A 22,500-nucleotide genomic window follows, 5' to 3' on the forward strand; every position below is an offset into this window, starting at 1 on the left:
ATGTATATGTGTATATGTATATCTGTATATATGTATATCTGTGTATATGTATATCTGTATATATGTATGTGTATATCTGTGTATCTGTGTATATGTATATGTGTATATCTGTGTATATGTATGTGTATATTTGTGTATATGTATGTGTATATATGCATATATGTATATGTGTATATCTGTGTATATGTATATCTGTATATGTGTATATCTGTGTATATGTATATCTGTATATGTGTATATCTGTGTATATGTATATCTGTATATATGTATATGTGTATATGTATATCTGTATATCTGTATATATGTAAATGTGTATATCTGTGTATATGTATATCTGTTTATATGTATATGTGTATATCTGTGTATATGTATATCTGTATATCTGTATATATGTAAATGTGTATATCTGTGTATATGTATATCTGTTTATATGTATATATCTGTGTATATGTATATCTGTATATATGCATATATGTATATGTGTATATCTGTGTATATGTGTATATCTGTGTATATCTGTATATCTGTGTATATGTATATCTGTATATATGTATATGTGTATATCTGTGTATATGTATATCTGTATATATGTATATGTGTATATGTATATCTGTATATATGTAAATGTGTATATCTGTGTATATGTATATCTGTTTATATGTATATGTGTATATCTGTGTATATGTATATCTGTTTATATGTATATGTGTATATCTGTGTATATGTATATCTGTATATATGTATATCTGTGTATATGTATATCTGTATATCTGTATCAGTGTCTCGGTTTCCTAACCAGCAGATTGCTGCCCACCAAGAGTCTGGTTCTGTCTGAGGTTTCTTCCTGTAAAAAGGAAGTTTTTTCTGATATTGTACAGTACCCCCCCCCCCCCCCTCACCTCGGGGGCCCTTTCCGGGGGTCTCGGCGGCGGTCCGGGTCCAGACCAGCAGGATTCCTCCAGAGTCTCCAGTCAGGATGTCTCCAGAACTCAGGAAGGCCAGACACTGGACGAACTTCGGCTTCTCGTATTTCTGATAAAACATGTATTCAAATGTTGGCTGACTGAGTTTAGCCTTCAGGAGGTTTCATTCAGAACACAAAATAAACTAAGCTAATAACTAAACTAATAATAATAATAATAACAACAAGACAAAATAAGAGTTCACTTTAAAACGTAATGTCCAGAATAATCATTAGCAGAGGAAATCAAAATCCCCATTAAAATTTGATAAATCACACAGCCCAAATTAAACCTTTGTTAAGTTTGTGTTTTTATCTTTGTTTAATCTCTTTAAAATAAATTTAAATCTAAATCCAAAGAGCTTGAAGAATAGTGTCCTCACCCCGAAGATGCCCTGTTTGCGAGCCAGAGAGTTCCCGCTCCAGGTCCAGAAGAAGATGTGGGACTTCCCGCAGGTGACGATGGTGTTCGGGTCGGTCGGGTGGAACTCCACGGCCAGGACCACCTCGTTAGTGGTCTGAAACACACCAGAAACCAACGCTTTCACAGCCACAAACTAAAGACCAAGCCAGTGTTTCCTCTATGTTGATTTGACCGTGGCGGCCCCCCACAGTATCAGAAACAGGGCTGCATTGTCAGAGTGCATGTCGGAGAATAGCGGGATAGAGGATAACTAGCCAGTTGAGATCGTGTGTGTATGTCCTTGAGAACTGTAAGTCGTATAACTTATGTTGTCAGATCATTTAAGCCTGGTCTTGCAAATTTAAATCAAATCACCAGTTAACTAACTGGTGATTTTCGTTGTTTGTATTCTTCACCTGCAAGCTAAATTGCACGTGGCTGTTGATTCGATAGCGATTGCTGAACAGAAGATATTGTTTTGTGTGCAGTAATAAAGAGAGAGGTGTTCACCTTGATCTCAGCGATCTTTGACTTCTTCTGCCAATCCCAAACGGTCAGCATGTGATCGTTACAGTCGTCGATAACGCTCAGGTGCTGCCCCGAGTCCTGGCAGACACGCAGAGAGACAGGACGGGAGACATTAGGAGACACTCAGCAGTAGGAATTATTACAGTTCCCATGATGCACCGAGGTGATACTCACAGCTTTGGAGAAAGCCAGCGAGCCGACGCCTCGCTCAAACGTTCCCAACCCGACGACCTGCAGCGTGGAGAGACTGACGCTGTCCCAGACACGAACGTGAGGCTGCAGCGCCTGGAAACACACATTATATATATTACATTATATAATATATTATAAAAGAGAGGACTGGAGTGAGATCGACCCCAAAGGTTTGATGGGTTCTGCAGTTATTTATCTGTTAATTACATTTTCATGTTTAAAAAGTATAAAAATGTACAACGGACTCAGAAGTAGAGATGTTCTGATACTATGTTTTCCTTCCTGGTACCAATTCCGATACCTGAACTTGCGTATTGACTGATACCAGCTTGTTATATATATCTTTATGTCTAACAGCTGCGTACTACTATCTCTGTATGGATGATATGATGTATAACAGCTGTATACTACTATATATGATATGATGTATAACAGCTGTATACTACTATAGATGATATGATGTATAACAGCTGTATACTACTATAGATGATATGATATATAACAGCTGTATACTACTATCTCTGTATGGATGATATGATGTATAACAGCTGTATACTACTATCCCTGTATGATGATATGATGTATAACAGCTGTATACTACTATCTCTGTATGGATGATATGATTTTTAGGGGTCCAAGCCCGAGTCTGTAAGAACGGGCAATAGCAAAGCTATGCCGTTCATACAGCAGGGCTGTAGAACCCTATTGTTTTTCTAGGTTTTTCAAGGTTTTTATTATTCTTCTTCTCCGCCTATAACTCAGACTACAGCCTAAACCGTACATGGTGGGGGGTTGGTATTTTCAGGACTGGTTTGAAACTCCGCAAGGACCTCAGGCGCAACAATTGACCCACTTCCACCACTACGTGGCGCTATAGCAGAAAAAACGCGTTTGGCCCTACAACTCCCACACCGTACACCAGACATTTAAAAACCGTATATCAACGCATTCGCTGGATCCAACTGAATCACGTGATATAGGCCACGCCCATTTCCGCCTAAACTTTTATCCGTGAAAAATCACGATTTATCAAAAACCTACTTTCGAACTCCTCCTAGACCGTGCGACCGATCTTCATGAAATTTGGCAGGTAGCATCTCCAGACCGACCTGACAAAAAGTTAATAAAAAGAATTTTGATAGGCTAAAAATTGCGCATATTACGCACAAACAAATTTGTGTAGCTAACTATGAAAACACCAACTTTGCCATATCTCGGCCAAAATAAATGCCATCAACGCCAAACTTCTACTTCTTGTTTACCATGAGCCTCTGAAGGTCTCCCATCCGTTTTACAAAAATTGGCCACTAGGGGCCGTCATAACTGCTTGCAGTTCTAGTTATTTTTGTTGTTAAACTCTTTGTGAAACATAAACAAACAAATAATAAAACGCCACAGAACGGAAAAAGAACATCAATAAACTACTTCAAAGTAGATTTTCTTCTGGGCTAAATTATGTGGTATTAGCCTAGAAAACTAGATGCACCCTAGCAGCAGCAAATGTAATTTGCAGCAAGGATCGTCTAGCAACTCTCCGTTAGCTTGCGAGCTGGAAAAACTCTAGTCAGGCCAATCACATCGTGTATAGAGTTGGTGGGCGGGGCTTATGGCTGCTGCTGGGAACAGTGGTCTTCTGGAAGACTTGGAGTTCAGCTTTTCTTTGAGAAAAGAACAAAGAACATTCTTAAAAAGGAAGATGTGTTCAGAGTTTAAAGTTTATTTTTATCAATTAGCGTTGCTCTGATTGGTTGGAGCGCCATCCTATTACGTGCAGAGGGAATTTGAAAGACAACCGTTTATCCCATCCCTCGGATTGAGCCCAGCCAATGGTGAGTTCCCAGACCCAACATCTGGAAGTGGGTCAGACCCAGACCCAACATCTGGATGTGGGGCTGGCTGGTCAGGGTAACGTGGTATCAGATCGGTGCGTAAACTCCAGTACTTGCTTATAACAATACCAGCATTTTAGGCAGAATCAGAGGCTTTTCTGATACTAGTATTGGTATCAGAACATCTCTACTCAGAAGTAAATGATTATCTCGAACACGGTGAAAGAACATTGTAATAAAGTCATAAAAACATGGCTGTTGTTTTGCATTTGTCCCCACCCGTCCGTCTTTGTCCACTCCTGCGATTTGTCCGGTAGCAATGCGGATCTTATCCGGATGGATGGCCAGACTGTTGGAGACACAGAGAGATTATGTCACAGACAGAGCAGCCAATAGAAGCGCAGCAGCAGATGATTTGGATGCAAGTGTTTTCTCACCACTTGACACAGTCGGTGTGTCCGAGGTAATGTCTCTGGGTCCGCTCTTCGTAGTTAAACAGAGCCACGACTGAGGCGATGAAGTAAACGATTTCCCCCGTCGGAAGGAGGTAAACATTTGCTCGGCAGTCTCTGCCGCGGTAACCATAGCTACAGGAAGTCAAAGAAGCACCCGGAAAAATACCCAGAGGTCTACTGAAGATCTACTGAAGAAAGATCTACAGAATATCTACTGAAGATGTACTAAATATCAAGCCAGATGTTGTAAACATGATAGTTTCTGAGGAATGGAATTATCCTGTATACAGACGACATCCTGTTTTATAGCTAACTGTTCTCCAACTGACTTCATCATCTAATGCAGGGGTCACCAACCTTTTTGAAACTGCGAGCTACTTCATGGGTACTGAGTCATACGAAGGGCTACCAGTTTGATACACTCCTCTGAAATAACAAATTTGCTCAGTTTGCCTTTAGTTATATATGATTATTAATGATTAATGATACTCATCTATGTGAAGACACTGATTACGTTAATGATTTCTCACAATAATTATCAACAATGACTTAACAAGGTGGGAAACAGATAATGTCAATATTCAATTTTCATTTTTAGAACAGGCCTGAGGGCTACTCATGTGGTCCTTGGGGGCTACCTGGTGCCCGCGGGCACCGTGTTGGTGACCCCTGGTCTAATGTGAAGAGCAAAGGATACACCCACTAACCCTAACACTAACCCTATCAGATGATGTTTAGTTGTATTTCTGTATGAAGGTTACACCCACTAACACTAACCCCTAACCCTATCAGATTATATTTAGCTGTATTTCTGTATGAAGGATACACCCACTAACACTAACCCCTAACACTAACCCTATCAGATTATGTTTAGTTGTATTTCTGTGTGAAGGTTACACCCACTAACACTAACCCCTAACCCCATCAGATTATATTTAGCTGTATTTCTGTATGAAGGATACACCCACTAACACTAACACTAACCCTATCAGATTATATTTAGCTGTATTTCTGTGTGAAGGATACACCCACTAACACTAACCCCTAACCCCATCAGATTATATTTAGCTGTATTTCTGTGTGAAGGATACACCCACTCCAGCTTGAGTCTTTCTGAAGGAAGTTCTGTCCGAACGTCATCGTAGTTCTCCACGTCTGAAGGGATGAACATGGTGATCGGTCGCCCACGCATGAACATCTTAATGTGGTTCCCCTCTGAAACACATAGAACATCTTAATGTGGTTCCCCTCTGAAACACACAGAACATCTTAATGGGGTTCCCCTCTGAAACACAGAACATCTTAATGTGGTTCCCCTCTGAAACACACATAGAACATCTTAATGGGGTTCCCCTCTGAAACACAGAACATCTTAATGGGGTTCCCCTCTGAAACAGCAGAAACAGAGACGGAAACATGTTGGAGGAGAAAGAAAATGCAGATTGTCAAAGCAAAACGACGGCCATAACGGCCGTTATCGTTTTGCGGCGTTTGCGACCCTTAAAGTCGATGCTTGATATTCCACCGGCCGCGTCACAACGCGTCCCAGAAATGCGTCCCAACTCAACGGACTCATTTTGACTCCACAAAAACATCTGCAGACATTACAAAAACCTCTCAAGCTCCACAAAAACTCTACTGAGTCCTTACGGCACTTTATTTAATGCTTTGGACTCTACAGTTACACAACAGTAATTTAGAAACTTATCTTCAACATCCAGGTCAGATTACATTTACAGCTGGACGGATACTTCTAAGGCGGAGGTGGACATTTGTAATTGGGGCTAGTGCTTTTAGGCTGTGAGGGGGTGGGGACACTCTACATGTCTGGCCCCTGATGTGATTCTTATTTCCCAGTGTGGCAATATATTAATATAATATATATAACAATAGCCCAGCTCTAGTGTGGCCGTTAGTGAAGTTAAGTCTGACCCTCCTGCAGCTAGATCGCCGTTAACACGAGCAAACAGCGCAGGCATCAACACTTGACTGAGTTTTATAGCAACACTTTCTACCGGGATAAATCTCCAATAAATGTTTCTAAACCAAGAACTACACAACCGGACACGTTCCAGAAGCTATGTGGGGAGAAATAACCAACATCTGCACCAAGACGCCTGCGCAGCATGCTCGTGTTGACATCGATACGTGCATCGTATGCGATCTAGCATCTACTGTTAGCCTGCTGTTAGCATGCTGTTAGCCTGCTAGCCTGTTAGCATGCTAGCTGGCTGTGACGACTCTTCAGGACTTACCAGCTTGGCTGTTTTTCTCTCGTGTCGACATTTTGGCTGAAAGTTTGAGACAAAGACAAAGGAAACGAACATGATGATGATGATGATGATGATGATGATGATGACGATGCATATGTTACGTTCATGATGAAGAGGAGGAGGAATGTGTATTTACCTTGACTGACAACTGGGTCTTTGTGTCTGAAACAAGAGAAGAAACAAACATCATACGGTGTCTGTCTGTCTGTCTGTGTGTGTGTGTGTCTGGGTGTGTCTATGTCTGTCTGTCTGTCTCTCTGTGTGTGTGTGTGTGTGTGTGTGTGTGTGTGTGTGTGTGTGTGTGTGTGTGTGTGTGTGTGTGTGTGTGTGTGTGTACCTGTCGGCATTCTTCACCACCTTGGCGAGCAGCTTGGATGTTGACGCAGCTTTCACAAGTTTGTTCCTGTTTTCCTCTGAAGTGTCAAAGGTGCTGCTCTGAGAACGCTCCATCCCTGAGGAACGCTTCACACTGTTTCCTCTGAGACACACACACACACACACACGCACACACACAGTCAGTATCAAAGCAGTAACACTGCTGAAACTCAAGAGATTAGAGAGAGCTGGGACACTGCAGACACTCAGAGATTAGAGAGAGCTGGGACACTGCAGAAACTCAGAGATTAGAGAGAGCTGGGACACTGCAGAAACTCAGAGATTAGAGAGAGCTGGGACACTGCAGAAACTCAGAGATTAGAGAGAGCTGGGACACTGCAGACACTCAGAGATTAGAGAGAGCTGGGACACTGCAGACACTCAGAGATTAGAGAGTGCTGGGACACTGCAGAAACTCAGAGATTAGAGAGTGCTGGGACACTGCAGACACTCAGAGATTAGAGAGAGCTGGGACACTGCAGACACTCAGAGATTAGAGAGTGCTGGGACACTGCAGACACTCAGAGATTAGAGAGAGCTGGGACACTGCAGAAACTCAGAGATTAGAGAGAGCTGGGACACTGCAGACACTCAGAGATTAGAGAGAGCTGGGACACTGCAGACACTCAGAGATTAGAGAGAGCTGGGACACTGCAGACACTCAGAGATTAGAGAGTGCTGGGACACTGCAGAAACTCAAGGCCCAGGATGCAGAAAGAGCAGAACAAGTTAGTAGCTCAGATCAAAAGACGTGCTGCCTGAGCTTTCTACCAGCAGAGAGTTTCTGCAGAAGGAACAGTTAGTTTGAATAAAACGCACCCAGCCGGAGAGGGGGGGGCAGTGAACTCTGAAGCTGCCTACACATGATCAGAGGTAAACCTCGAGGCAGTGCAGGTAAACTTCATCGTTGCTTCAGGATTTGGTTGTGCTTTGAAAGTTCTTCGGCAACTAGGTCAAAGTTAAAATAATTTGAACTTTAGGAAAACTATTTCACTGCCAGAGGAGACCCCCGGGGTTTAACTGCAGTTCATGTGTAGACAGCCTAAAACCCTGAAACCCTGAGACTCCAGGAGAGGTCAGAACCTTTTGGGGAGGGCGTGGCCTTTACTGATGTCAGCGGACAGAGCAGGTTTCTGTTGCTGGGGGGTTAGGGGGAGGGGGGAGGAGGGGGAGACGGAGGGGGGCGGGTCCTTTGGGCGAGAAGGCTCCTCCCCCTCCCGGATCTCCTCCATCGGAGAGCTGCTGACCTCCTTCCTGTCCGCTCCGCTGGAGACAAAAAACACTAAAATCATTAGAGAGCAACATACTGACTCTGCTCTTCATTTACTATGTTCTACTGTCTATGTTCTACTGTCTCTATGTTCTACTGTCTATGTTCTACTGTCTCTATGTTCTACTGTCTCTATGTTCTACTGTCTCTATGTTCTACTGTCTCTGTGTTCTACTGTCTCTATGTTCTACTGTCTCTATGTTCTACTGTCTCTGTGTTCTACTGTCTCTATGTTCTACTGTCTGTGTTCTACTGTCTGTGTTCTACTGTCTGTGTTCTACTGTCTGTGTTCTACTGTCTGTGTTCTACTGTCTCTATGTTCTACTGTCTCTATGTTCTACTGTCGGTGTTCTACTGTCTATGTTCTACTGTCTGTGTTCTACTGTCTCTATGTTGTACTCTAAATGATGTTCTACTGTCTCTGTGTTCTACTGTCTGTGTTCTACTGTCTATGTTCTACTGTCTCTATGTTCTACTGTCTGTGTTCTACTGTCTCTATGTTCTACTGTCTCTATGTTCTGTCTCTGTGTGCTATTGTCTGTGTTCTACTGTCTGTGTTCTACTGTCTCTATGTTGTACTCTAAATGATGTTCTACTGTCTCTGTGTTCTACTGTCTGTGTTCTACTGTCTATGTTCTACTGTCTCTATGTTCTACTGTCTGTGTTCTACTGTCTCTATGTTCTACTGTCTCTATGTTCTGTCTCTGTGTGCTATTGTCTGTGTTCTACTGTCTGTGTTCTACTGTCTCTATGTTGTACTCTAAATGATGTTCTACTGTCTGTGTTCTACTGTCTGTGTTCTACTGTCTATGTTCTACTGTCTCTGTGTTCTACTGTCTGTGTTCTACTGTCTATGTTCTACTGTCTCTATGTTCTACTGTCTGTGTTCTACTGTCTCTATGTTCTACTGTCTCTATGTTCTGTCTCTGTGTGCTATTGTCTGTGTTCTACTGTCTGTGTTCTACTGTCTCTATGTTGTACTCTAAATGATGTTCTACTGTCTCTGTGTTCTACTGTCTGTGTTCTACTGTCTATGTTCTACTGTCTCTGTGTTCTACTGTCTGTGTTCTACTGTCTCTATGTTCTACTGTTTCTATGTTCTGTCTCTGTGTGCTATTGTCTGTGTGCTATTGTCTGTGTTCTACTGTTTCTATGTTGTACTCTAAATGATGTTCTACTGTCTCTGTGTTCTACTGTCTGTATTCTACTGTCTATGTTCTACTGTCTATGTTCTACTGTCTCTATGTTCTACTCTAAATGATGTTCTACTGTCTATGTTCTACTGTCTCTATGTTCTACTGTCTATGTTCTACTGTCTCTGTGTTCTACTGTCTGTGTTCTACTGTCTCTATGTTCTACTGTTTCTATGTTCTGTCTCTGTGTGCTATTGTCTGTGTGCTATTGTCTGTGTTCTACTGTTTCTATGTTGTACTCTAAATGATGTTCTACTGTCTCTGTGTTCTACTGTCTGTATTCTACTGTCTATGTTCTACTGTCTATGTTCTACTGTCTCTATGTTCTACTCTAAATGATGTTCTACTGTCTATGTTCTACTGTCTCTATGTTCTACTGTCTATGTTCTACTGTCTCTATGTTCTACTGTCTGTGTTCTACTGTCTCTATGTTCTACTGTCTCTATGTTCTGTCTCTGTGTGCTATTGTCTGTGTTCTACTGTCTGTGTTCTACTGTCTCTATGTTGTACTCTAAATGATGTTCTACTGTCTCTGTGTTCTACTGTCTGTGTTCTACTGTCTATGTTCTACTGTCTATGTTCTACTGTCTCTATGTTCTACTGTCTGTGTTCTACTGTCTCTATGTTCTACTGTCTCTATGTTCTGTCTCTGTGTGCTATTGTCTGTGTTCTACTGTCTGTGTTCTACTGTCTCTATGTTGTACTCTAAATGATGTTCTACTGTCTCTGTGTTCTATTGTCTGTGTTCTACTGTCTGTGTTCTACTGTCTCTATGTTGTACTCTAAATGATGTTCTACTGTCTCTGTGTTCTACTGTCTCTATGTTCTGTCTCTGTGTGCTATTGTCTGTGTTCTACTGTCTGTGTTCTACTGTCTCTATGTTGTACTCTAAATGATGTTCTACTGTCTCTGTGTTCTACTGTCTGTGTTCTACTGTCTATGTTCTACTGTCTGTGTTCTACTCTAAATGATGTTCTACTCTGTGATCTACTGTTCTACTGACCTACTGTCTCTGCTGTCTCTACTGTCTCTACTGTCTCTGCTGATCTACTGTCTCTACTGCTGTGTCTCTGCTGATCTACTGTCTCTACTGATCTACTGTCTCTACTGTCTCTGCTGATCTACTGTCTCTACTGCTCTGTCTCTACTGATCTACTGTCTCTGCTGATCTACTGTCTCTACTGCTCTGTCTCTGCTGATCTACTGTCTCTACTGATCTACTGTCTCTACTGCTCTGTCTCTGCTGATCTACTGTCTCTACTGCTCTGTCTCTGCTGATCTACTGTCTCTGCTGATCTACTGTCTCTACTGCTCTGTCTCTGCTGATCTACTGTCTCTACTGATCTACCGTCTCTGCTGTCTCTACTGTCTACTGACCTACTGTCTCTGCTGATCTACTGTCTCTACTGATCTACTGTCTCTGCTGATCTGTCTCTGCTGTTCTACTGTCTCTGCTGTCTCTGCTGTCTCTACTGACCTACTGTCTCTGCTGATCTGTCTCTGCTGTTCTACTGTCTCTGCTGATCTACTGTCTCTGCTGATCTACTGTCTCTACTGTCTCTGCTGTCTCTGCTGTCTCTGCTGTCTCTACTGTCTCTACTACTACCAGCTGCTGATTTAACAGAACAAACTCCACTCTGTCTGCTGTCAGAAGAAAATGGGTCAGTAAATATATATTATGGATCAGATCTGCAGAACAAACAGCTGAGTCATGATTAGGTCAGATCTGCAGAACAAACAGCTGAGTCATGATTAGGTCAGATCTGCAGACAATCTGGAGGAAACAGCTGTGGAGAAAAATCCCTGACAGGCAACCAATCAGCAGCGCCACAATATCTGCAGACGCAGACCTTCCCTCAAATCTTTCAGCAAATTTTAGACAAATGAAAATAAAACGCAGAATGTTAACAGAGATCCAACCAGGCAGAAAAATATATATAACATATATATTCAATATATTCTGCACATTTCATCCTGGAACCTGCTGACAGCTGTAAAAAAAAAATCATCGACAGTATGTCTGTGTCTGTGTGTGTGTGTGTGTGTGTGTGTGTGTGTGTGTGTGTGTGTGTGTGTGTGTGTGTGTGTGTGTGTGTATGTGTGTGTGTGTGTGTGTGTGTGTGTGTGTGTGTCTGTGTGTGTGTGTGTGTCTGTGTGTGTATGTGTATGTCTGTGTGTGTATGTCTGTGTGTGTGTGTGTGTGTGTGTGTGTGTGTCTGTGTGTGTGTGTGTGTGTGTGTGTGTGTGTGTGTGTATGTCTGTGTGTGTGTGTGTGTGTGTGTGTGTGTGTGTGTGTGTGTGTATGTCTGTGTATGTGTGTGTGTGTGTGTGTGTGTGTGTGTGTGTGTGTGTGTGTGTGTGTGTGTGTATGTATGTATGTATGTATGTGTGTGTGTGTGTGTGTGTGTGTGTGTGTGTGTGTGTGTGTGTGTGTGTGTGTGTGTGTGTATGTATGTGTGTGTGTGTGTGTGTGTGTGTGTGTGTATGTGTGTGTGTGTGTGTGTGTGTGTGTGTGTGTGTGTGTGTGTGTGTGTGTGTGTGTGTGTGTGTGTGTTTACCTCTTGGCAGCAGAGGACAGTGTCCCCTTCCTGGTGACCGAGGTGGATTCTCTCTTGCGTCCGGGCGTTCCTCCGTTAGAGATGCAGGACATGGAGTAGGCTTCACGCATAGAAGCTCCGCCCCCTGAGACACGAGAAACTAAAATAACTTCTGGAGCGTTGAGGGTCATGTTTCTTTTGGATCATTATGTTCTTTGTATTTTTCTTTAAATGTATGACACAATTTCAGTATTTTTTTTAATTATTCTGCTTAATTGACTTCATAACCTTTTAGCTGAGGTTCTACTGATTTTAGGAATATGAAATATGTAGAGTGACCGTGGTATACGCGGGTTAATGCCTGACGCGGTGTCCATTATCAGGTATTAATGGAGGACGGCGAGGCGTGAACCGTTGGACACTGAAGTCCATTAACACCTGATAATGGACACCTCGAAGGGAATTAACCCGCTTATACCATGGTCACTTGCCAATTTTTTTTCTGCAGCCAATCAGAATCGAGTATTCACCCAGACATTGGTAGAATGGAAGATACTGGAGGACATGACATCACAGTGAGCAGAAATACCAGAGTAGGCACTGCATTCAAAATAAAAACATATAGACCCCCAGTTAACATTACCCATCATATTCATAACCTTTCTCCAGGCGGACGAGGACAGGGAAATCAGACTAGCGTACCTTTCCCTGCGGGCTGTTTCTTGGCCGCGGCCGCCGAGACTTCAGAGGCGGCGAGGCGGCGGAGGACGTCCGCCAACGCCGCTTTCATCACCGTCAACTCGTCTTCCTGCTGCTGGACGCGGAGCTCCAGAGACGAGAGACGGTCGTTAACATCTGAGACACTCGCTCCGGACATACTGTCATCTGCAGAGAGACAGTCAGGGTTAGAACATCTGGACATAATGTCATCTGCAGAGAGACAGTCAGGGATAGAACATCTGGATATACTGTCATCAGCAGAGAGACTAGAACATCTGGACATACTGCCATCTACAGAGAGACTAGAACATCTGGATATACTGTCATCAGCAGAGAGACACTAGAACATCTGGATATACTGTCATCAGCAGAGAGACTAGAACATCTGGATATACTGTCATCTACAGAGAGACAATAGAACATCTGGATATACTGTCATCTAGAGAGAGCGACTAGAACATCTGGATATACTGTCATCTAGAGAGAGCGACTAGAACATCTGGATATACTGTCATTTACAGAGAGACTAAAACATCTGGATATACTGTCATCTAGAGAGAGCGACTAGAACATCTGGATATACTGTCATCTACAGAGAGACTAGAACATCTGGATATACTGTCATCTACAGAGAGACACTAGAACATCTGGATATACTGTCATCTACAGAGACTAGAACATCTGGATATACTGTCATCTACAGAGAGACTAGAACATCTGGATATACTGTCATCTACAGAGACTAGAACATCTGGATATACTGTCATCTACAGAGAGACTAGAACATCTGGACATACTAGGTGTTTCTCAATGTCAAGGAAGGATCCTTCGAAGCCAGAATTTCGAGGATGCTACGTCATCAACGTCCGTCGAAGGACTGTTCCAATGTCGAGGATCCTCCGAATTCCACCAAGGACTGAGTCCTTCGTTCGGAGATTTTCCCATAGACAGCAAAGGATGCATATGTGTATCCTTCGCGCTCCCATATTACCCACAATCCTATGCGCGCGGCTTTGCCGGCTCGTTAAAAAAAATTAAATGGCGGACCTAAGCGGGGGGTTGGAGCGGCATCGCTGACGGCGAAATAATCATTTAACTGTAAGTATCTTTAGTGTTTGTCGTACATGTTATCACCGTTAATGTGTATCATCAATGTAAAGCTTAACGCGTTAATGCTGGTACTAACTGCTATAGTAATTAGGTAGATACCAGCCGAGCTAACGTCAGCTAACCGAACCTAGCATTTAACATTAGGCTGTTAGCTAGGTTGCTGTCTTTTTGTGCCATTTGTGGTTTTAAAGTTTAAAATCCGGTGGCGTTTTAATCTCTTTTATATGTTGTTACGCTATATGGGTAACGTTAGCAGAGATTTAGAAATATGTGTGTTTATCAGTTGTAACTGCAGGATGGGAGCTAACGCTGCACCTTGTTAACTTCACTAGCAACGTTAAATCAGTAGTTTCCCAAGTAAAAAGTATAATGTTGCATATAACGTTACTTTATAACATTCATAACGGTAAACGTCTTTTTCTTGTGTTTGCTGTCTTTTAACAGGGACAAACGAAGGCGGTCACTGATGATGGGAAAGCCAAAGACAAGCAGGGAGACTGGCCAAAGAGAGACGCTGAATAGATTATTTGCTATAGCCTATTAGAGATTGGCATTCTGAAAATAAATGCATTAAATTAACTGGTTTGTCTGTGACATTACGTTTTTGGGTGTGTATATAATATAAACTGTTTTTCAGTGTCTATTTCTGACTGAATAAGTAGTGTGAACTGAAGGCGAGGAAACATTTTCAATGACGCAAGCATGCAATGACGTGCACTCGCTAGCCTGTTCCATTGTACATGTTCTCCGAATGCTCAGGAGGAGCCTGGCCTAGCCTCTGAAGGATCCTTCCTTGGAAGGACTAGTCCTACCAAGGAAGGATCCTTGACATTGAGAAACGGCTACTGTCATCTACAGAGAGACACTAGAACATCTGGATATACTGTCATCTGCAGAGACACTAGAACATCTGGACATACTGTCATCTACAGAGAGACACTAGAACATCTGGACATACTGTCATCTGCAGAGACACTAGAACATCTGGACATACTGTCATCTACAGAGAGACACTAGAACATCTGGACATACTGTCATCTACAGAGAGACACTAGAACATCTGGATATACTGTCATCTACAGAGAGACTAGAACATCTGGATATACTGTCATCTACAGAGAGACACTAGAACATCTGGATATACTGTCATCTGCAGAGACACTAGAACATCTGGACATACTGTCATCTACAGAGAGACTAGAACATCTGGATATACTGTCATCTACAGAGAGACTAGAACATCTGGACATACTGTCATCTATAGAGAGACTAGAACATCTGGATATACTGTGATCTACAGAGAGACTAGAACATCTGGACATACTGCCATCTACAGAGAGACTAGAACATCTGGACATACTGTCATCTACAGAGAGAGACTAGAACATCTGGACATACTGCCATCTACAGAGAGACTAGAACATCTGGACATACTGTCATCTACAGAGAGACTAGAACATCTGGATATACTGTCATCAGCAGAGAGACACTAGAACATCTGGACATACTGTCATCAGCAGAGAGACACTAGAACATCTGGACATACTGTCATCAGCAGAGAGACACTAGAACATCTGGATATACTGTCATCTACAGAGAGACTAGAACATCTGGACATACTGTCATCTACAGAGACACTAGAACATCTGGACATACTGTCATCAGCAGAGAGACACTAGAACATCTGGATATACTGTCATATACAGAGACACTAGAACATCTGGATATACTGTCATCTACAGAGAGACTAGAACATCTGGACATACTGTCATCTACAGAGAGACACTAGAACATCTGGATATACTGTCATCTACAGAGAGACTACAACATCTGATACTGTAATCTACAGAGACACTAGAACATCTGGATATACTGTCATCTACAGAGAGACACTAGAACATCTGGACATACTGTCATCTACAGAGAGACACTAGAACATCTGGACATACTGCCATCTACAGAGAGACTAGAACATCTGGACATACTGTCATCTACAGAGAGACTAGAACATCTGGATACACTGTCATACAGAGAGACTAAAACATCTGGATACACTCATCTACAGAGCGACTAGAACATCTGGATACACTGTCATCTACAGAGAGACTAGAACATCTGGATATACTGTCATCTACAAAGAGACTAGAACATCTGGACATACTGTCATCTACAGAGAGACTAGAACATCTGGACATACTGTCATCTACAGAGACACTAGAACATCTGGATATACTGTCATCTACAGAGAGACACTAGAACATCTGGATATACTGTCATCTACAGAGACACACTAGAACATCTGGATATACTGTCATCTACAGAGACACTAGAACATCTGGACATACTGTCATCTACAGAGAGACTAGAACATCTGGATATACTGTCATCTACAGAGACACTAGAACATCTGGACATACTGTCATCAGCAGAGACACTAGAACATCTGGACATACTGTCATCTACAGAGAGACTAGAACATCTGGACATACTGTCATCAGCAGAGAGACACTAGAACATCTGGATATACTGTCATCTACAGAGACACTAGAACATCTGGACATACTGTCATCAGCAGAGACACTAGAACATCTGGACATACTGTCATCTACAGAGACACTAGAACATCTGGACATACTGTCATCAGCAGAGAGACACTAGAACATCTGGATATACTGTCATCTACAGAGACACTAGAACATCTGGATATACTGTCATCTACAGAGAGACTAGAACATCTGGATCTACAGAGACACTAGAACATCTGGACATACTGTCATCTACAGAGAGACTAGAACATCTGGATATACTGTCATCTACAGAGAGACTAGAACATCTGGATATACTGTCATCTACAGAGAGACACTAGAACATCTGGACATACTGTCATCTACAGAGAGACTAGAACATCTGGATATACTGTCATCTACAGAGAGACACTAGAACATCTGGACATACTGTCATCTACAGAGAGACTAGAACATCTGGATATACTGTCATCTACAGAGAGACACTAGAACATCTGGACATACTGTCATCTACAGAGAGACACTAGAACATCTGGACATACTGTCATCTACAGAGAGACTAGAACATCTGGATATACTGGCATCTACAGAGAGACACTAGAACATCTGGACATACTGTCATCTACAGAGAGACTAGAACATCTGGATATACTGTCATCTACAGAGAGACTAGAACATCTGGATATACTGGCATCTACAGAGAGACACTAGAACATCTGGACATACTGTCATCTACAGAGAGACTAGAACATCTGGATATACTGTCATCTACAGAGAGACTAGAACATCTGGATATACTGTCATCTACAGAGAGACTAGAACATCTGGATATACTGTCATCTACAGAGAGACTAGAACATCTGGATATACTGTCATCTACAGAGAGACTAGAACAGCTGGATATATTGCCATCTAAAACATAAGTGAGAGAGAGAAAAGTCGACCGTAGACAATAAGGAACATAGGACCTTATTAAAGACTAACTGAAGAGGTCACATGTCTTCAGCTAGAGTCTATACCAGCTGTGATTGACTGTCTGTCCAGGTGAGCCGTGATTGGCTGTCTGTCCAGGTGAGCTGTGATTGGCTGTCTGTCCAGGTGAGCTGTGATTGGCTGCTACAGGAAGTGGTTACAAGTGACGGAAACTGAAGCTTAAAAAGTGCAACAAGTTTATTTCATAATCTGTGATGATTTTAATGGTTAGGTATTTTATGTTATTATGACACACACACACACACACACACACACACACACACACACCAGGCATGAAAACAGGTCAGGGGTGAAAAAGGTGAGAAGGATATTACCCCTCTAGGGGGGTCCGGGGGCGGCATGCTCCCCCTGAAGAAAATTTTAAATATTCCATATTTTAAAGCATCAATCTGATGCATTTTGAGATGCATGTTTTGCCAACCAACAGTCTAATATTTCAGTATGCACTCATTAAAGTTAATCTGACTGGCAAAACAGTTAAAGTCCTTCTAACATTACACAATAATAAAAGTCATAACTTTTAAAAACTAAAGTTTTGGATCAATGTTTACTTCTTCCAACCGTATGTTAAATTAAGAGTACACATTTACATATTGCTATAATATAACCCTACAATCAATCATTGTGAAAACAGAACTTTCTAGATGTTGTGTATCTTTGGCAGGTCATCATCAAAACAGAGAATTAGTTCATTCATGATTTTGTCCTTGTTGATATTAGCTGCTTTATTTACATTTATTAAACACGTCTCATTGTTTATCTTCTCATATATCTATTCGTCTAGACTCTGGGACGAGGCCGTGATGTTTAAATAACTGCCATGGTAACAGACAGACAGCGTCAGGGCAGTCTGGGCTTCAGATAGCTTTACACAGCGGCCATCGTTAATGACTAATCATGTTCCTCTATGAACGTGCACACGTCGTATTGTTTATATCACAAACACGGTCGGTCAGTGAAGGAGCAGTCGCAGCGGCAGCGGTAGCCGTCGTTGCCGGGGTAACGTACTCGTATGATAGAATGCACGAACCGAAGCTTTGGGACCAGCAGCACTTTCTTACCGCTGCTGCCATTCAGCGTCTTCCTTGATTTCCCTCAATCTGAGGCACCGTGCTGAACAGCTTCCCGTCTCCACCATAGACATATATATATATATTATATAGTATATAATATATATTAGGGGTGTAACGGTACGTGTATTCGTACCGGACCGTTTCGGTACAGGGCTTTCGGTACGGTGCGCATGTGCACCGAATGCAATCTTTTGAGTGCGGAACATAGGTCAATTTTCGTGTTTCCACACGAACATATTAAGTGGCGGAAGTCTCCGCGTAACCTAAACCAATGAAATCGACTGCAGGGCGGGATTTCCGCTGAAGTGGTTTGGGGAAAAAAATAAAAATCACACACCGCGTGCTGTACAACAACATACACGGCACGCTTTAGCCCAGCCTCTCGCTAGCTAGCGCCATGGCCAATGCAGACAAGCCCATAGACAGGACGGACAAGCCGGAGCTTGAAGAGCCACCATATCATTAAGGTCTCCTGTTTGGGAACCTTTGGTTTCCCAGTGAAATACGTCAACGGACAAAGACTAGTCGATAAGACCAAAGACTAGTCGGTAAGACCAAAGACTAGTCGGTAAGACCAAAGACTAGTCGATAAGACCAAAGACTAGTCGGTAAGACCAAAGACTAGTCGGTAAGACCAAAGACTAGTCGATAAGACCAAAGACTAGTCGGTAAGACCAAAGACTAGTCGATAAGACCAAAGACTAGTCGATAAGACCAAAGACTAGTCGGTAAGACCAAAGACTAGTCGATAAGACCAAAGACTAGTCGGTAAGACCAAAGACTAGTCGGTAAGACCAAAGACTAGTCGATAAGACCAAAGACTAGTCGGTAAGACCAAAGACTAGTCGATAAGACCAAAGACTAGTCGATAAGACCAAAGACTAGTCGATAAGACCAAAGACTAGTCGGTAAGACCAAAGACTAGTCGGTAAGACCAAAGCAGCGTGCCGACGTTGCTCAGGAATGATCGGGTATGTGTCTGGCAACACTTCAAACTTGTTAACGCACTTGAAACGGCATCACGCGAGTGTGAACTGAAACTGTTGATTCTGCACTTCACACTTTGGAAAAGTTATATATAGTTATATATATATATATATATATATATATATATATATATATATATAGTTATATATATATATATATATATATATATATATATATATATATATATATATATATATATATATATATATATATAATATGAGCAGGCCTACAAGCTGGGATTGGTAATGCTGCTCTGTAATCCATAGTTATTATTTATATTCTTCATATATATATATATATATATATATATATATATATATATATAATATTTTATTATGTGATATTGGTTTGAGACAGAGTATTTTATTTAGTGGAGAACTTTGCAGCAGTATTTTTCTTATTCTTTTATTATTTTATATATATATATTATTTATTATATTTTATTAAAAAGTGTAAACAAATTGTTAAAAAAAGTTTATAATAATAAACAACCTGCAGTTTAATGTTTGCATTTCTTTCCCTTACTGTACCGAAAATGAACCGAACCATGACTTTAAAACCGAGGTACGTACCCAACCGGGATTTTTGCGTACCGTTACACCCCTAATATATATTATATAATATATATATATATATATATATATATATATATATATATATATATATATTATATAATATATATTATATATATTATATTAAGACCCGCCCTACTTTGCATCTGATTGGCTAGAACTCGCCGAAAAGTTAATGATTTTCATGTCTGACACACACACACAGAGACACACACACAGAGACACAGACACACACAGACACACACAGACACACACACACACACAGAGACACTCACACACACACACACACACACACACACACACACACACACACACACACACACACACACACACACACACACACACACACACACACGAGGTGTTTCAGTGGGCAGATCCGGGTTTTTTCCGGGTCTCTCCTTCAGGAGGATGTTGGTTTAGCTGCCCTGCAGCCGCCGGAGGGGCGGTGCAGAGTCTTTTTGATAAATACAGCAGTGACACGTGTAAAGCCGCCAGAGGCGCGTGCGGCTGTCCGCGTGCCGCCGCTGCACGGACAGGAGACCGGGGGGTCTCAGGGGCGCGAGCGGCGCGTGCACTCACCTAAACTGCCGGTGAATCCGTCCATTTTCCGGGAGAAAAGCGGGAGTCCAGGCCGAGGCCTGCGGGAGGCTGAGCGCGCGCTGCGGGCCGCAGAGGGGGGGGAGGCGAGCCGAGCCGAGCCGAGCCAGGTCAGGCCCCGCTGCGCTGCCCAAGAGGCCGAAGATCAGCTGCTTTGTTCGGCCTGGAGACGCAGAAGGAGCGCTGCTGGAGGATCCACCGCCGGGAGACACACACACAGATCCGGGGACAGACACGACGGAGCGACGCTGACGCTGCGCATGCGCGGTGCAGACTCCGCCTGCTCCGGCAGGGAGGGGGGGGCTGTTTACTCACTTATTAAAATCAGAATCAGAAAAGCTTTATTCCCAAAAATAAGTTAGACTGAGGAGGAAACTGCAAACATGAACAAACAAACATAGTGACATGAATAATAAATAATAACTTCAAGAGAGGAGGTATTAATAATAATTATATATATATATATATATATATATATATATATATATATATATATATATATATATATATATATATATATATATAATTTCCACTTCACTGGGCTTGGCGTGGTCCTAACAGCTACTATTTTGACCCTCTGCAGCTCCGTTACTTCTCATCAAGCTGCCACTTCCTCCTAACACATCCTGCTGCTGCTGCTGCTGCTGCTGCAGCATGATGGAGAAACACAGCAGCAATAACTCTGAATGGAGCTTTTTATTTTCAGAAACTCCCAGACGGCTCGTAGACGAGTCAAAGCCATATGCACGTTGTGTAAAGCCGAATTAAAATATCACTGAAGCACGTCAAGCTGGAGCTACCAGCTACGAGCTAAGCATATAGTTCAGTTAACGTGATGCTAACACTAGCGGGCTACTAGAGCCCTGCACGGGGCTGTTTTCTTCATCCCGCACACGCAACATGTTGTTACACTCCCGCCCGCACAATAACAGAGTTATACTGATGTTGTGTCTTCTCCGTCCCGCATGAGAAAACCCGTCATTTTATAAGTTAATAGGGAGGAGATGCAGGGAAAGAAGACAGGTGTTGCTGCTGTGAGAGGGGGAGGAAGGAGCAGAGGATGAGGGAGAGGAGAGGGAGAGAGGGGGAGGAAGGAGCAGAGGATTAGGGAGAGGGGGAGGAAGGAGCAGAGGATGAGGGAGAGGAGAGGGGGAGGAAGGAGCAGAGGATGAGCGAGAGGAGGAGGGAGAGAGGAGGAGGAAGGAGCAGAGGATGAGGGAGAGAGGAGAGGGAGAGAGGGGGAGGAGGAGAGGGAGAGAGGGGGAGGAAGGAGCAGAGGATGAGGGAGAGAGGAGAGGGAGAGGAGGAGAGGGGGAGGAGGAGAGGGAGAGAGGGGGAGGAAGGAGCAGAGGATGAGGGAGAGAGGGGGAGGAAGGAGCAGAGGATGAGGGAGAGAGGAGGAGAGGGAGAGAGGGGGAGGAAGGAGCAGAGGATGAGGGAGAGGAGGAGAGGGAGAGAAGGGGAGGAAGGAGCAGAGGATGAGGGAGAGAGGAGGAGAGGGAGAGAGGGGGAGGAAGGAGCAGAGGATGAGGGAGAGAGAGGGAGGAAGGAGCCGTGGCTCAGAGCTCCCCCGTCCTGGGAGGCTCAGACATGCTGGTGTCTGCTCATAGATATACAGTGTGTGTATATATATATACTCAGTCAGTATATATACACTCAGTCAGTATATATATACTCACTCAGTATATATATATACTCATTCAGTATATATATACTCAGTCAGTATATATACACTCAGTCAGTATATATATACTCAGTCAGTATATACTCAGTCAGTATATATATACTCAGTCAGTATATTTATATATATATACAGTCTGTAGGACCCAATCCTAATCCAGCCCTCTACATGCTACCCACTCAGGCAAAGCAGTATTTTGGAGAGTGCTACTCTCTGACCTGTTGAT

The 22,500-nt window shown here is 42.6% G+C and overlaps 1 protein-coding gene and 2 long non-coding RNA genes across 6 annotated transcripts in view; 1 reads left to right on the forward strand and 2 right to left on the reverse strand.

Moving 5' to 3' along the window:
* LOC116034158 (echinoderm microtubule-associated protein-like 4) overlaps positions 1-20,854 on the reverse strand; it is a 34,442-nt gene extending 13,588 nt beyond the window's left edge. The window contains exons 1-14 of one of the 4 annotated variants that reach the window (XM_031276710.2): positions 20,576-20,854; positions 12,719-12,901; positions 12,038-12,161; positions 8,100-8,282; positions 6,979-7,119; positions 6,778-6,803; positions 6,624-6,659; positions 5,460-5,583; positions 4,351-4,500; positions 4,193-4,262; positions 2,067-2,177; positions 1,875-1,970; positions 1,345-1,479; positions 900-1,032 (exon numbers count right to left, since the gene is read on the reverse strand). In XM_031276710.2, coding sequence (XP_031132570.1) covers positions 900-1,032; positions 1,345-1,479; positions 1,875-1,970; positions 2,067-2,177; positions 4,193-4,262; positions 4,351-4,500; positions 5,460-5,583; positions 6,624-6,659; positions 6,778-6,803; positions 6,979-7,119; positions 8,100-8,282; positions 12,038-12,161; positions 12,719-12,901; positions 20,576-20,600 — 1,537 coding nt within the window. In that variant the 5' untranslated portion in view covers positions 20,601-20,854. The remainder of the gene's footprint in view (positions 1-899; positions 1,033-1,344; positions 1,480-1,874; positions 1,971-2,066; positions 2,178-4,192; positions 4,263-4,350; positions 4,501-5,459; positions 5,584-6,623; positions 6,660-6,777; positions 6,804-6,978; positions 7,120-8,099; positions 8,283-12,037; positions 12,162-12,718; positions 12,902-20,575) is intronic. The other 3 variants (XM_031276711.2, XM_031276712.2, XM_035992235.1) reach the window with 3 other exon arrangements.
* On the reverse strand, positions 9,354-10,967 carry LOC118493212. The gene is made up of 3 exons (XR_004895202.1): positions 10,957-10,967; positions 10,037-10,122; positions 9,354-9,919 (listed from the first exon to the last, which is right to left on the reverse strand). It is a non-coding gene; the product is annotated as an uncharacterized LOC118493212 (long non-coding RNA).
* On the forward strand, positions 13,723-14,425 carry LOC116034159. Its single transcript, XR_004101009.2, has 2 exons — positions 13,723-13,834; positions 14,291-14,425. It is a non-coding gene; the product is annotated as an uncharacterized LOC116034159 (long non-coding RNA).
* Positions 20,855-22,500: the final 1,646 nt, after the last annotated feature.

This window comes from Sander lucioperca, chromosome 15 (genome assembly GCF_008315115.2).
Source record: "Sander lucioperca isolate FBNREF2018 chromosome 15, SLUC_FBN_1.2, whole genome shotgun sequence".
Classification (NCBI taxonomy): domain Eukaryota; kingdom Metazoa; phylum Chordata; class Actinopteri; order Perciformes; family Percidae; genus Sander; species Sander lucioperca.